General features: G+C 52.7%; 1 protein-coding gene across 3 annotated transcripts in view; it reads left to right on the forward strand.

Annotated features, from left to right (window-relative positions):
- Positions 1-1120: 1120 nt before the first annotated feature.
- The window catches only part of Itih4 (inter-alpha-trypsin inhibitor heavy chain 4), an 18379-nt gene continuing 4015 nt past the window's right edge, over positions 1121-15484 (forward strand). The window contains exons 1-20 of one of the 3 annotated variants that reach the window (XM_021181234.2): positions 1121-1302; positions 2511-2671; positions 4317-4421; positions 4536-4698; positions 4837-4947; positions 5626-5754; positions 6358-6474; positions 6692-6860; positions 6939-7064; positions 7252-7433; positions 7522-7707; positions 10003-10142; positions 10372-10526; positions 10779-10808; positions 11072-11131; positions 11527-11766; positions 12518-12580; positions 12856-12888; positions 12973-13089; positions 14239-14407. In XM_021181234.2, the coding sequence (XP_021036893.1) occupies positions 1213-1302; positions 2511-2671; positions 4317-4421; positions 4536-4698; positions 4837-4947; positions 5626-5754; positions 6358-6474; positions 6692-6860; positions 6939-7064; positions 7252-7433; positions 7522-7707; positions 10003-10142; positions 10372-10526; positions 10779-10808; positions 11072-11131; positions 11527-11766; positions 12518-12580; positions 12856-12888; positions 12973-13089; positions 14239-14407 (2546 nt within the window). In that variant the 5' untranslated portion in view covers positions 1121-1212. The remainder of the gene's footprint in view (positions 1303-2510; positions 2672-4316; positions 4422-4535; positions 4699-4836; positions 4948-5625; positions 5755-6357; positions 6475-6691; positions 6861-6938; positions 7065-7251; positions 7434-7521; positions 7708-10002; positions 10143-10371; positions 10527-10778; positions 10809-11071; positions 11132-11526; positions 11767-12517; positions 12581-12855; positions 12889-12972; positions 13090-14238; positions 14408-15484) is intronic. The other 2 variants (XM_021181235.2, XM_021181236.2) reach the window with 2 other exon arrangements.

Below are 15484 nucleotides of genomic sequence, written 5' to 3' on the forward strand. Positions count from 1 at the left end.
AAAGAAAGAAAGAAAGAAAGAAAGAAAGAAAGAAAGAAAGAAAGAAAGAAAGAAAGAAAGAAAGAAAGAAAGAAAGAAAGAAAAGAAAGAAGGGAGGGAGGGAGGGAGGGAGAGAGAGAGAGAAAGAGAGAGAGAAAGAAAGAGAGAGAGAGAGAGAGAAATTTTCAATATCCTTAGTCATCAGGAAAATGCAAATCAAAACAACTGTGAAATCCCAGCTCCTTCAGAATGGCTAAGATCAAGAAGATACGCCTGCAGCTTGATGTGCTAAGACTGGTTGATATCCTTGGGAGGTCTCCTGTTTTCTGAGGAGAAAGGGAAGGAGGGGTGGATGGGTATGGGTTGGGGATGAGCTGAGAGGGAGGGACTGGAAGAAAAGGAGGGAGGAGAAGCTGCAGCCGAGATGGAAAGTAAATAAAAATCAACAAAAAATAAAATTAAAATAAAAAAATCAGTGCTTCAACTTTCTCAAGGACATATTGAGAAAAGGGATTAGCGGCACCTAAGGACCACTCTTAAGGGCCTGCCATGACAAAGTCAGCCCACACTCTACCTGTACACAGCTTTCAGGACTTCTATCCCTGTGCCTCACCTTCCTGCATAGACTGTCCAACATCACACCTCTAGGCTCAGGGTATGCATCTTTACAACTCTAACATATTGTCAAATTGCAGACCTGTTTGAGAGTCTGCTTGGCTTGAACCAATCTTGCTAGTGTCCTCGGACGCTTCTGTGGGCCTCTTGCTGTCTCAGGGATCCCACGGGCATGCCTACCTACCAGGTTAATATGGCCCTGTCTCTTCCAGGAAGCCACCTAGGGTATTTTTTCCAGCCCTGGTCTTTCTAGGGAAGTCTCAGTTTCCTCCTGGGCTAGACTCATTGAGAGCTTCCTGGCCTCACTGCTGGGTGCCTCTGGCCCTACACATCATGGTGGATGTCTATGTCAAGTTGTGACTGTTGGAATTCTGATCCTAGCTAGCAGAAGGCCTGCTAATGCCCAGTCTGCCTCTCCCCAGGGTATGTCCTTCTATCAGCAAAGTTTACTGGACATAGGTCATTTCTGTCCTTATCTGAGGCCTCTGGGATTTTTTGGCTTGGAAACCTGCATTTCCGAGAACTTGCACCAGCAGGGGCAGGCCAACCAGCAAGTTGCCAGTTTATAACCCACCTGCTCTGGGGCTCAGAAGCAGTCTGGTGGGCAACTGAAGGCAAATGAAGAGCCCTGCCCCTGCCCACATGTGGAACCTTGTGCTGTTCTTGCCTTCACTGTTGGCTGTGCTTCCGACCACTACTGCCGAGAAGGTAGCAGTACCCATAGGTGCCTCTGTGTCTACCTGTGTGAGTGTGGTGTGAGCTGGGTAATGAGCAGACACATCTGGAAAGTTGGGGGGTGCCTCTTCAGTATGCGTGTAATTAAGTAGGCAGGTGTGCAGGTTAGTGTGTATGCCAAGACAAGTTGCTAACCGCTGGGTAACCAGGCAGTACCCAGAGATCCTTAAGGCTCCTTCACTTAATAGATGGGATAGTCCTATTCTCGCCACTTTATAGATGAAAGAGGAGAGCCAGTTGCCCCTTGAGGCTGACAGCAGAGCCAAGTAAGTCAGGATGTGGCTGTATAAGCCCAGCGCTTCTGCTCTAGATGAGTGACCTCTGGGAATGACTTACATGGTCAACCTATCAGTTTCCTCATCTGAAAGACGGTGATAATAAAACATAGTCTGAGTGCTGTGCTGGTTGATAATGAAGCTTATGATACCTAGGAAGTGTCTAGTGCCACACATGGTACAGAGCTGACGCTTAACCTGTAAACAAGTCATGCTGTCCCTCTGTGCTAAACTGGGGCAGGTAACCATGAGTATCTGAACAGTTTGTGTGTGTACAGCATGGCACATGGAGCAGGTAGAGGAACGGGGCTGTGTGTGTGCACATGTCTTTTCTTAAGGACATGCCAGCCTTGGGGTAAACCGTGTATGTGTCGAGCAGTACCCAGTGAAGGGGTCAGGGCAGAGAGTCCATTGCAGGGAATATTGACAAAGAAGAGCATCGCTCCTTAGAGACATGATTGTCAACAGATTCCCAGGACTGTCTGATAGGAGAGTGGCAGGAGTGTTCTCCCACTTTCACTGAGGCCAGAGTTTCCAAAAATCAAAGACCCCTCGTACTAGGCAGATCTCAACCTGCACACAGGGCCCCTGACTCTGGGCCCCTGACTCTGCCGAGATGAGAAGTGTGATCTCTCCAGGCTTGCGCTGTTAGCCTGGGCGCTTTGTTTCCCATGAGGTCTCTGTAGGTCTGCTCTATGGGACTGTCTTGTGGGGAATGAGGTCCACAGCTGCCTTCAGCTTCACTGAGATGTGTGATGACTTCTGTCTGAGGCCTAAACAGTATCTGGGCCAGATGAAGGGTGGAGGTTGGTCTGGGACTAGCGTCGAAGCCTACTCTTGAAGAATTAGGGTGTGTAGGGGGGTGGCAGGTAAACAACCCAGCCCTCCTCCCTGTCCCTTGTCCAGAATGGCATCGATATCTACAGCCTCACTGTGGACTCCCGGGTCTCTTCCCGATTTGCTCATACTGTTGTCACCAGCCGGGTGGTCAACAGAGCCGATGCTGTTCAAGAAGCGACCTTCCAAGTAGAGCTACCCAGGAAAGCCTTCATCACCAACTTCTCCATGTAGGTGTCTCCCTACCTCTTCCACAACCCAGTCCTGCAAGTCCATCTTCCCTGGGCCTGAGACATGGAGTTCCACAAGTTGGGCACTCGGGACCTCTGTTCCATGAGTCAGCCTCACAGGGAACAAGATGTTATCAAGCCCAGAGATGCCTCTGTCCCACCTGTCATCCAGCCTCCTCACTAAGTCCTGCTAAGTGACAGACCGAGAACCACACTGCCTTGGAGTCTTTGCCTTCCAGAAGTCCAGGCCTAGGCCAATGCTAGCTTTGGCACAGGAAGTCACCAAAATCAGGTTCCAGCTGGAGAAACATAAGCCCTACCTCCTGGGGTCCCCTTTGTCACTGCAGAGGGCAGGTGGCTCTACTCTACCTCCTCAGGAGATTCCAGGGTTCCTGAGGACTCTGAGCCAGCAGCAGTCCTTACTGTGCCCTCTTCGTCCCTTTGCAACGCTGCCCTGATCTATTTTGCAATGTTTGTTGAATTTGGCAAAAGTCCATGTTTGGCCCTAGCCTCCCAGGGAGGCAGCATTGAAAGCAGACTGCTCCCGACAGGGGGAGCACTTAGTGGGGGAGGAGAGCTAGGGAGAAGGGGGCAGGCTAGGTTCCCTGTGGCTGGCTCCTCCCTTTCTCCCCACCCACCTCCACCCTAGAACAGCCCCCTCCCCCCATGTTTATGCTAGTGGCCCCAGGTCTTTCTATAGCACAGAGAAGAGCAGGGCAGGGCAGGTCTCCGTGTCCCGCCCCCTCGCCCCACCCCACCCCACCCCCACCCCAGCAGGAGCCCCAGCAGAGAGTCTGGAGAAGGGACGAACTTTCCAGCCAGGAGAAGGAGCCAGGCTTTCCCTGTTTGTTCCCATTCTGGCCCAAGACTTAACCATGACCAGAGAAGGGAACGGAAGACGCCTGTTCTGTGGATTCAGCTAGGTCCCCTCCCTTTCCACCCCCCCACCCCACCCCCCCGTCTCTGCACACCCCCACCCTCCGGTACCACTCCCAGGACGAGCAGGTGACCATTTCTGGTCCCTATTCACCCCACAAGAGGCTCCTGGAACAGCCATTTCCTGTGCAGAGAAATGGCCCTGGCAGTCCCTTCTCCGCATCAAAGGCTAGCTTCCAGAAGAAACTTGCCTACATTCCCAGAAGTGTCCACCACTAGGTGCCCCAAATCTGCCTCCAGAGATGCCAAGCTCCCTGCAACACCTGCGCTAAGCAGGAGGGCAGAGGGAAAAGAAATAGGATCGCAGCCTTCTGTCCTGTGTCTCCCTCCTGCTCAAGTCTGACCACACAGAGGCAGATGTAGGGCTGGGTAAAGAACAACTCATCACTCTCTTGGTTTTGCTATGATTAGCTGGTGCTTTGGAACAGTTCATAAGGGTCATGGGGCAACGGAACGCGGACTGAGTTTATCCCAGTCCTGCTTTCTCTGTAACTTTCTGCTCTGTCCCTACAGTAACACCCATGTGTCCCAACACTGTGTATGTCTCAGGATAGATGAAAGCCACTCCCAGTGTCCTTGATGGGGTCTTCTACCCCGTAGGTGCATAATAAACGCCATTGTCCCAGGCAAAGACAGGAGTCACATCTATCTCACCGAATTCTAGAAAAGTCTTTCTAAGAAGGTTCTCGGTTGTTCTCTTCCTCACTAGGATCATCGATGGCGTGACCTACCCAGGGGTTGTCAAAGAGAAGGCCGAAGCCCAGAAACAATACAGTGCCGCCGTGGGCCGGGGAGAGAGCGCTGGCATCGTCAAGTGAGCCTATAGGGGAGGATGTGGATAGGTAGAGACTGCTCCTCCCCTTCAGCTTTGTCCCCTCCAGGAGCCATCCCCTACCTGACCTAATGGGTTCTTGTTCTTATCCCCCAGGACCACTGGGAGGCAGATGGAGAAGTTTGAAGTGTCAGTCAACGTGGCCCCTGGTTCCAAGATTACCTTCGAACTCATATACCAGGAACTGCTCCAAAGGCGACTGGGAATGTATGAGCTACTCCTCAAAGTGAGGCCTCAGCAGCTGGTGAAGCACCTTCAGGTACCTGGCACTGCCTTCTCCAGGAAACCCCATCAATAATCCCTCCCAACTAAGGCAGCCTCCCCTTGTCCAGCTAGCTTTCTGGGAGCACAGCCCACCTTGCGGTTTCCCTGGTGACCCGTATTATCTTGCTTGCAGATGGACATCTACATCTTTGAGCCTCAGGGTATTAGCATCCTGGAGACAGAGAGCACCTTCATGACCCCGGAGCTGGCAAATGCCCTTACCACTTCACAGAACAAGACCAAGGTGAGCACGCTATGACCATCAAAGTGAAGACACCAGCCTTGAGACCAGGGGCTAGATTCCCCCAAACAGTTGGGAGTTCCCTGAGCTGCACACCAGCCTTGAGACCAGGGGCTAGATTCCCCCAAACAGTTGGGAGTTCCCTGAGCTGCACACCAGCCTTGAGACCAGGGGCTAGATTCCCCCAAACAGTTGGGAGTTCCCTGAGCTGCACACCAGCCTTGAGACCAGGGGCTAGATTCCCCCAAACAGTTGGGAGTTCCCTGAGCTGCACACCAGCCTTGAGACCAGGGGCTAGATTCCCCCAAACAGTTGGGAGTTCCCTGAGCTGCATCTCCAAAAGCCACTACCAAAAAGACAGGACAGTATGACCTAGAGATGCTCAGTGGGCCCTTCTAGGAGCTTGGAGTCTATGGGGGAGAGCAGACTGATGGGAGGATCCTCAGAGAGAACTGGATTGCGCTGAGCCCAGATGGTTGCACGTCCCCAGAGGTGGGGTGCATATATGTGCACGCCGCGCACACATACCGAAGGCATGCTGTCACCCTCCAGCTCAGAATGAAAGTCCCCTCGAGTTTTTGCCCGTGGCTGCACGCATTTGGAATCTGATTTTCTGAAGTGCACACAGAGAGGGCATGCTCCACCTGTTCATTTTAACTTCAGCTTCGACTGTTCCTCTAGGCTCATATCCGGTTCAAGCCGACGCTCTCCCAGCAACAGAAGTCTCAGAGTGAGCAGGACACGGTGCTGAATGGAGACTTCATTGTCCGCTATGATGTCAACCGGTCTGACTCTGGGGGCTCCATTCAGGTGGGTGGACTACAGACAAGAGCAAGGAAACCTCAAACTCTGTATTTCCTTCACACGTCTAAGCATGGGGGTTCTGGAAAAGGAAAATGGAGGCCCCTCCTCTGTACTCTGCGCTAGGGGTTGACTCAGACAGAAAACAGGCAGCTCCATCATGATGCTGAATGTTATTCTCTTTCTGGAGGCAGAAAAGGGTTGTCTCTGCAAAAACTGACCTTGTGGAGTCTCCCTCTATACATTTGTTACATATGTGCAAGTCTGACAGCTACTCATATTTGTGTTTCCCTTTACTCCCTGTCCCCCCGCCCCCCAGTGCTCCCACTTGATGGATAGTGGGTTCATAGTGTCTTTTAGTATAAGCTCCCTCAAATACTAAAGCAGGGAATGAAGTTATGGAGAGAGTTCTGGGGTGATGCGTGAATACCTAAGTCTTCTGTTAGCGAGGGGTTGAGCTTTGAGAGATGATGAGGATTCGGAGGGGGAGGTAAGAAGCTGCCATGGGGAGGAGTCATGAAAGGAGGACGGTGATCTGGGATGAGGAGGCCTGACGGAGGTGGGTGGGGCTTATATTCTGATCCTCTGAGTGTGGACTCGCTCTGGTCACAGATTGAGGAAGGCTACTTTGTGCACCACTTTGCTCCAGAGAACCTTCCTACAATGTCCAAGAATGTGATCTTTGTCATTGATAAAAGCGGATCTATGTCAGGCAAGAAAATCCAGCAGGTAGGTCTGTCTCCCAGGCCCTGAGATCAGCTGCCACCTCATCTGTTTCAGCATCTTGGGTGGGGGGTGGGGGGCTTCCAGGGACCAAGTTTGGCCTGAAGCGTACACTATGAGCCCACCTAAGATACCAGGATACTACCGCAAGGATCATACACTTTTGGAGAGCCCCTCTAAGAATACCCGCCTTGTCTTCTTCCCCCCCTCCCGCCCCCATCAGACCCGAGAAGCCCTAGTCAAGATCTTGAAAGACCTCAGCCCCCAAGACCAGTTCAACCTCATTGTGTTCAGTGGGGAAGCAAACCAATGGAAGCGGTCACTGGTGCAAGCGACAGAGGAGAATTTGAACAAGGCCGTAAACTATGCTTCCAGGATCCAGGCTCACGGAGGTGAGTGCCTCTGCATCTTAAGAGGCTGGGGCTTCCATGGTCACTGGCTCGGACCAACCCTGAGTCTGTGCCCCTCAGGGACCAACATCAATAATGCAGTGCTATTGGCTGTGGAGCTGCTAGACAGAAGCAACCAAGCTGAGCTACTGCCCTCGAAGAGCGTCTCCCTTATCATCCTGCTCACGGACGGTGACCCCACTGCGGGTGAGGACACTGCGGCCATTCCTGGGCATGTTAGACGTGGAGCGAGGCTGGACCTGCTTCCAGGCTGGCTGTGGAACCTGAGACGGGGACAGGGAGAATCGTTAACACCCTTTTGGCTCTGAAGTTCCAGAAATATCCACTGAGCAAATCATTCTTTCTCATCCGATTCCCAAATCCATGCGTCTAGGAGAGACCAATCCCACGACTATCCAGAACAACGTGCGGGAAGCCATCAATGGGCAGTATAGCCTCTTCTGCCTGGGGTTTGGCTTTGATGTGAACTATCCTTTCCTGGAGAAGCTAGCACTGGACAACGGTGGCCTGGCCCGGCGCATCTATGAGGATTCAGACTCTGCACTGCAGCTTCAGGTACCGGTTTGATCCAAGGTTGGGTGCAGACCATCAGGCAGACCCCGTTTGCCTGGCCTTTGTGACATGTCCCCCACCCCCACCGTAGGATTTCTACCACGAAGTAGCCAATCCGCTGCTCTCATCAGTGGCCTTCGAATACCCCAGTGATGCTGTGGAGGAAGTCACTCGGTACAAGTTCCAACACCACTTTAAGGGCTCAGAGATGGTGGTGGCTGGGAAGCTCCAGGACCAGGGCCCTGATGTCCTCTTAGCCAAAGTCAGTGGGCAGATGGTAAGCTTGGGGGAGTCATCCTGGAGCAAAGGGGCAGCCTGGGGCAGCTGGGGGCAGCATGGGGCAGTCTGGGGTAGCCTGGGGCAGTCTGGGGAAGCTGGGGCAGCTGGAACAGCCTGGGGTAGCCTGGAACTGCCTGGGGTAGCCTGGAGTAGCCTGGGGTAGCCTGGGGCAGCCTGGGCAGCCTTCGTATTTGCTCCCAAGGAACTATGCTCAAGTGCTAGTCACACCAAATTCCAGCTGATTGACCTTAAGTGAGTGTCTAAGGTCCCTTTCCCTCGGGTTTTCCTGAAGGATACCGGCTCTGGCTGCATGGGTTCATGGTAGAGATCCACTAAGACAACATACTACTGCTCATAAGAGACTCTAGCGCATATAGGAACTGATAACTCGGTCCACCCTGTTGCCTCCTGACTCTATTGGAGAATAAGATGGCAGCAGATGTTCCTTCCCGATGCCCTGTTCCCTCTGTCCTCATAATAGGCCTTTGAGGGTGTGGGCAGACAGAGAGAACCACTTCACAGGAGAGCAGAGCAAGCTCCAGGTAGGACAGACAACATACGCTGGTCCCCACTGCTTCTGGCTCACCTCACAGAGCTGGCCCATCCTTGCTCTGATGCCTCTGGCTCTGGGTGCAGCAGGTTCAGCCTGTCAGAGTCTTTAGGTTGAGGGATGCAGCAGTAAATAAGGCCAACCCTCCTTACCTTCCTGGGACAGACAACTTGTACAAAAACAGAGTGACAGCCTAGAATGTGCCTGACAGCACATATCCAGGAATTCAGAAGAACAGTGCTGGGAGCACTGACCTGTGCTGGGAGCACTGACCTGTGCTTTGACCTGGGGTCAGAATGGGAATCCTGTAGGGGGTCTGCTGAGACTGAGCGAGCCATAGGAGCAGCAGAACCCAGGAATGGGCTCATATGCCATCAGGGCACCTTGTCTGTGAGAAACAGCAGTGGGTGGGGATGGAGTGGGGCCCAGGGCCTCATCTCAGACATGGCCAAATAGTAGGACTGTCCTGAAGACTGTATGACCAAACAACCTGTCTTCAAACCAACCTCCATTACTTGTCACCCCATAGGTGACAAGTGACTTAAACTTGTTTCCTCCCGAACACAAATGTAGTTCGTCCAGGTGCCTACTTCGTAGAGTTACCGTGGAATACTTCCTAGCCCTGTGTAATCACAAACATGACTTCAAACATAACGGACAGGGCTGTGTACACTTTGGTTTTAGTGCAGGGAATAGAATCTAGGGCACTAAGCAGGAAGATAAACTCTTGGCTGATGAGTGTCAGGATGGCCAAGTGGTCTAAGGCGTCAGACTCAAGCTGACAGGAGCCTGATATAGCTGTCTCCTGAGGGGCTCTGCTAGTGCCTGACAAATACAGAAGTGAATGCTCACAGCCATCCATTGGATGGAGCACAGGGTACCCAATGAAGGAGCTAGAGAAAGGACCCAAGGAGCTAAAGGGGTCTGTAGCCCATAGGAGGAACAACAATATGAACTAACCACTATCCCCACAGCTCCTTGGGACTAAACCACCAATCAAAGAAAGCACATGGTGGGACCCATGATTCTAGCTGCTTATGTAGCAGAGGATGGCCTAGTTGGTCATCAATAGGAGGAGAGGCCCTTGGTCCTGTGAAGGTTCTATGCCCTAATAGAAGATTGCACAGGGCCTCTTAGCTGCCTGTCCTTCTGATGAAGTAGGCTTGGGACATCCTTGCTCCTGGCCCCCTTTCCTAGGCTGCCATCTGGGCCAACTTAAGACCATAGCCACCTGGGAAGAAAGCAGTCAGACTGTGTTTCTTGAGGCTCTTGTTTCCTGTCATTGTCCCAGGGTGGCAATGTCAGGGTGTCATTGTCCCAGCAGAGGGGCAATGTGGAGCAGACAGCTTGCTAGGGCTCTGAAATACTGGTCTCAGGCCCACTGCTAACTACTGGGCAAGGCCTTTCCTTTCCTTTCCCTTCCTTTCCCCCATGTCTGGGGACGCGGACACCTTTCTGCCCCACGCTGTGTTTGAGGCCTCTTCCTTCTGCTCTGGCCTGGAAGTTGCTGTCCCTTCTTATAAAAGGCCAGCTGACCCAAGCTCCTGGCTACACAGCTGTCTTGCGACACCCGATCAGCTGCTAACATTTACCCGACCTCCTTCTTACCCCGGAGCATCTGTGGGAGACCGTCATACTCCTGAACTCCCTTCCCAGCTTCATGATGCTGAACAGTAACGCAGGCTGGGCAGGTGTGGGCCCAAGGCCCTCACTGCGCTTGCCTGGACGGGCACCTCTTTCCAGCACATGCAGAACATCACTTTCCAAACGGAGGCCAGCGTAGCCCAACAAGAGAAGGAGTTTAAGAGCCCCAAGTACATCTTTCACAACTTTATGGAGAGACTGTGGGCACTGCTGACTATACAGCAACGGCTGGAGCAGAGGTAAGTGACCCTGACCCTTGTAAGGCACTGCAGTGGCTTTCACGTGAAACCATTGAGCCCTTTTAGTGGTGGGGCAGGCACATCTGGCACAGGCTATCTACCAGGTATGCATGAAGCGTTATGTCCAAATTCTTCCAAGGGCACTCACAAGAAGGGGCCGGTGGGGGCAGGGGGGTGCTGCCGAGATACGCAGGGACCTCCTGAGCTCTCTCGTGTCTTCAACCCACAGGATTTCAGCATCAGGTGCCGAATTAGAGGCCCTTGAGGCCCAAGTTCTGAACTTGTCACTCAAGTACAATTTTGTCACCCCCCTCACACACATGGTGGTCACCAAGCCTGAAGGTCAAGAACAATTCCAAGTTGCTGAGAAGCCTGTGGAAGTCGGTGAGTGTGGAGCTGGGTCTCAGCCTCCATTGCTTCAGACCATGACCCTGACCCTGCCATCATAGACTCCCAGAGACCCGTCTTAACTCACTAAGGTGGAAACTGAGGACAGGTTCTGCAGCCCGGCCCCCAGACTCACTGCGTGCACCCGTTAGAGTCCAGGGCTAGTGGAGCAAATTTAAACAAAAGCTCCTGAAAGTGGCAGAACCACCCATCATACCCGCCTCTCTCACTTCCGGCTTCTTTGTACAGGTGATGACACGCAGAGACTCTCCTTAGCAGGTAAGGGCCTCCGAGCTCAAAGGCCTGCCTGTGTAGGGTCCGCCAGCTTTCTGAGGGCTACCTTCCCCCTGCACCCCCTGCTGCTGGGAGCTGGTGTCATCTGACCAAACATGCCTGTGTACTTAGTAGCTCGCTCGCTCGCCCAAATACTGGCTACCCCGCAGACCTTGCCCCTGGACTCTAGGTACACAGACCCGGCACCCAGAATGAAGCCTCAGAGAGCTGGCTCCAAAGAGTTAAACCCACGTCTCCCTGTCTTCCAGCTCAAGCCCACCCCATCAGGCCTCCTGTCAGAGGATCTAAACTGATGACCTTGCTGAAAGGTGACAAGTCACACTGGGGTGCAAAGGGAGGTTTCTAGAACTGTGCCAGGATGTAGGCTGGGCTCTACATTTGGCTATGGAAAGACAGTGCCTAGCCTCGGTCACTTGGCTGGTCACAGGCCCATGTGTAAAGATCAGGTGGATTTAATTAGGAGTTGGCTGTCTAGAATCTTACTCGACCCAGAGGATTCAGCAATCAGGGTGATTGAAGGGGCACTGCCCAGGGAGGCTGGACCCTCCATGGGGAAGAGTTCCACAGGTGTCCATCTCCTGGCTAGGGGAGGCTCTCCAGAAAGAAGCAGGGACTACCTACCTTCTCTACATCCTAGTCCTGACTGTGGGGGACCCAGGACATTGCCTGTGATAAACTGTTCATGTCAATGTTTTAAAACTAGGAAGCAGGGCCCATACACCCAGACCGGGTGATGGCGTTAGGACATCTAGGCAACACATTCCTCCCGGATTCCCCGGACCTCCTGGACCTCCCGGATTTCCTGCACCTCCTGGACCTCCCGGATTTCCTGCACCTCCTGGACCTCCCGGATTTCCTGCACCCCCTGGACCTCCTCTTGCTTCTGGCTCTGACTTCAGCCTTCAGCCTTCCTATGAAAGGATGCTAAGCCTGCCCTCTGTTGGTGAGCCCCTTTCTGACTCACAGTGGGCTTTATTCATTTCCGAGCTTAATGACTCTGGCCCATAGAGGGACAGTAGCAAGGGCATCTGCCAAAACATTCAGAAAGACTAGGCCTAGCTGAGACCCTGTCCTCAGGCAGAGCCAGGAGCCAGGGGCTGGGGATAAGTATACTATTTCCTGCCCTCATTTTTCTAGTTCTCAGCCAGCCTCTCTCTGCCTTGTCCTCAACATTTTATCTCAGGAATGAGCTCTCCCGGCTCTTGCTCTGTCCCTAGATTGCCGGCCCACAAACTTTGACAATGTAGCCTCTCTTGTGAACCCTGAGTCCCAAGAGGGCTCATAACTAGGCTCTTTAGACCACCGTGGCCAACTCTTCCCTTCTCGAGGCACCTCTTCCCCAACCAGTTACTGGACACCAGGCCTCCCTCCCCCAGAGCAGGACTCTACACTTCCTTTGTTCCCTGAGGATCCACTTCCCATGATGGAGAAGGAAGGCTTTCCCGCTTCCAGCACCAACTATGGTCCCTTACCTGCTTCGGTTCCCAGTCTGAACTCAGACTCAGTTGGGACCTGTCTCTTTGAAATCTTCCCTGCCCCCCAGGCCTGAGCTTGGTGGACCTTAAGGAAGGGTCAGGGGCCTCGGGTGCAGAAGGCCCTGCATCCTGACGGCCTCTCCCTCTCTGCCCTATGTCCCTGCATCCTGACGGCCTCTCCCTGCCCGTCCAATGTTCCTGTGCATGCGCTCCCCTCAGCAGCACAATATCCTGCTGACCCACATCTGGTTGTGTTACCAAACGTGATGGAAAAAGATAAAGGTACTGACGCTATAACCTAGCTTAGCAATAGAGCATTTGCCTGAAATGCAGTCCCTGAATTTGCTCCACAGCACTGAAAGCAAACAAAGAACATAAAGATGCCCTTACCAGACCCCCCCAGTAGCTCCAGAAGATATTGAAAAGGAAAAACCCTGGGTCTCTGTAACCTGTTACATGGTATTGTCCATGCTAAAGTGGAAAGAGAGCCAGAGCCACAGCCGCCTACCACCCTATCCACAATGCCCTGAACCAAGACTTTTTCTTCCTTCTTTCAGAAAGCACCATACCAGAGGAATCCCCAAACCCAGGTAAGCATTCCTCCTGCCCCCCCATGCCTCCCTCCCCCCCAGACTTTGCTTCCTGCCACAGGAACTATATACCGGCTATTTTAGACCACCCCCAGGTTCCTACTGTTACCTTGCCGCTTCCGGGATCCAGTGTGGACCAGCTCTGTGTGGATATCTTACACTCTGAGAAGCCCATGAAGCTGTTCGTAGACCCCAGTCAGGGTAAGAGATAAATCCCAGATATCTACATTGAAACCCAGACCTCATATGACTTACCGCTAACCGCAGCAGCATGCCCAGCGGGGCAAATGTCCTGTGCACCAAAAGAGCCCTTCCTCCCATAAGCACCTGTAAGCTTTCCTGGGAACTCCACAAGGCCTGCACACACGGGTCAATTTCCAGAGCTAAGAGAGGGCCAAAGTTGCCTAGTGTCAGGGAGCTATACAGGGTCACCCAAGATTGTCAGATGGGCTGAGAACAGGGTAAGGATGTTCCCAGAGGAGGCAGAGCTGAAGAACACATGTCCGCTGTGTCTCCATGGGCTCCTCGTAGTACTGAGGAGGGGAATGGTTGGAGAAGCAGATGTGCTGGCCAGACCGGCTCACTAATCCTGGACTCGCCTCACTGGTCAAGCTGAAGTGTCCAGGCAGACACAGGGATGTACAGAACTCAGGAATGTTCAGACTGAGCCACAAAATACCCCGAGGAGAGCCACAGTCCCCTCATACCTCTGAGAATCATGTGATCTCCTACATCATCACCCAAGCTCTGGAGCTGCTCTGCTCTCTGAGGCACGGACTTTCCACCTCACTCTCAGCCATAGAGCAAGCTCAGGACCTAGGTACACTGCAGAGGACTGACGCATGCTTCCATACTTGAAGCAAGATTCCCCAACACACACACACACACACACACACACACACACACACACACACACACTTCTCGAAAGTCTAGCAGGGTGATCATCAGCTGGATCTAAGGTCAAAACCTCAGAAAACTAAAGCTTGAGTGGAGAGATTATAAGAACTAGACCTGAGCCAGGCACAATGGCACACAGCTTTAATCGCAGCACCCGGGAAACAGAGGCAGGCAGGTCTCTGATTTTGAGGCCAGCCTGGTCTACAGAGTGAGTTTCCAGACCAGCCTGACCTACCAAGTGAGATCTTGTCTCAAAAAAGAAGAAGACAAAGAAGAAGGAGGAGGAGGAGGAGGACGAGGAGGAGGAGGAGGAGGAGGAACAGACTGAAGTGGAAGTATTGCTGAGCAGAGAGATCCTTCTGGGGACCCCATTCCAGAAAGGACATAGGGGAGATTCCCTGTTGGGGCCATTGCTCTGAATTGACTTTGAAATCTCTGGTCTGGCCTTCTTAGGTCTGGAGGTGACTGGCAAGTATGAGAATACTGGGTTCTCGTGGATCGAAGTGACCATCCAGAAGCCTCACCTGCAGGTCCATGCAACCCCTGAACGATTGGTGGTGACACGAGGCAGAAAAAACACTGAATACAAGTGGAAGAAGACGCTATTCTCTGTGTTACCTGGGTAAGTCCCAGGGCAGGGTCCCAAGCTGTGCTGGCCATGATGTTAAGGATGATGGGTGGCCCAAGGCCACAGATGAAATGGTTGGTTCTGAGTCCCCAGCAGTAGGCTGCAGTCCTGGCTGGATGGGGGTTGGGGTACATTGTAATGTCCTGTTGCTCTTGAGGCCCTGTCCTGGGACCTGGACCTCATCACTAACTCAGGTACAGAGTGTCTTACATGTCCTGCCTGATGAGCTCAAGGTGGCACTCAGGAAAAGCCCGAGGCCTGACATCAGGGCTCATGAATGTTACTCTCACCTGCAGCAGGTGAGTAGTGCTGCTGTAACACACACCTGGGAGGAGCAAGGGACAAAGGATTATTTTGGCCAGTGTTCAGGCCAGCAGTCCAAGGTTCTACTGTCTCTGGACCTGGTCAGATCATCATGATGGCGAGCCTAAGGGGACGCAAGCATGCACGGCTCACCTCAGGGCAGCCAAGAGGTGGAGAAAGCAAAGGGTCTAGCCGGCCTCACAAACTTTTTTCTGCTTTTTGTGCCATCCTGGCCGACCCTAACGCATGCTGCTGCATGTAATCAGGGTAGCCCTTCCTGCTGAGCTGTTCACTAACATGACAATGGTCTCTGCAATGCTTTAATAAATACATTAGAAAAGGTTCTTTTGTAATCTGCTAAGTAGTTCACAGTCCAATCAAATTGACAATGAAAGTCTGTGTGAAGCTTTGGCAAGAGAGCAGCTTAGCTAAGCTCTGAAAAGACATAGGTGTAGCAGACTCCCTGCTGCTGTGAGCAGAAACCCACAGGAAGCAGCTTGAGGGAGGGAGGACTTATCCTGTCCACACAGGAGGCCTTAGTCCCTCAGGACAGAGGACATGGCAGAGCAGAGAGTGCCTGAAACAAAGAGCATTCTCTTCCTCCCTTTTATACCATCCACTCCCGGTTTCGGGATAGTGTGGCCCAAGTTCAGGACAGATTCTGTTGCCCGCCGCTTTTATTCCCCCTGGTAAGAACACACTCAGGGCAACCGGAATCTTCTGCGGCACAAGCTTTATTGCTTACCCCATCAGGAGCCAGTGGAGAAG

Source organism: Mus caroli, chromosome 14 (assembly GCF_900094665.2).
Source record: "Mus caroli chromosome 14, CAROLI_EIJ_v1.1, whole genome shotgun sequence".
In the NCBI taxonomy this organism is placed as follows: Eukaryota; Metazoa; Chordata; class Mammalia; order Rodentia; family Muridae; genus Mus; species Mus caroli.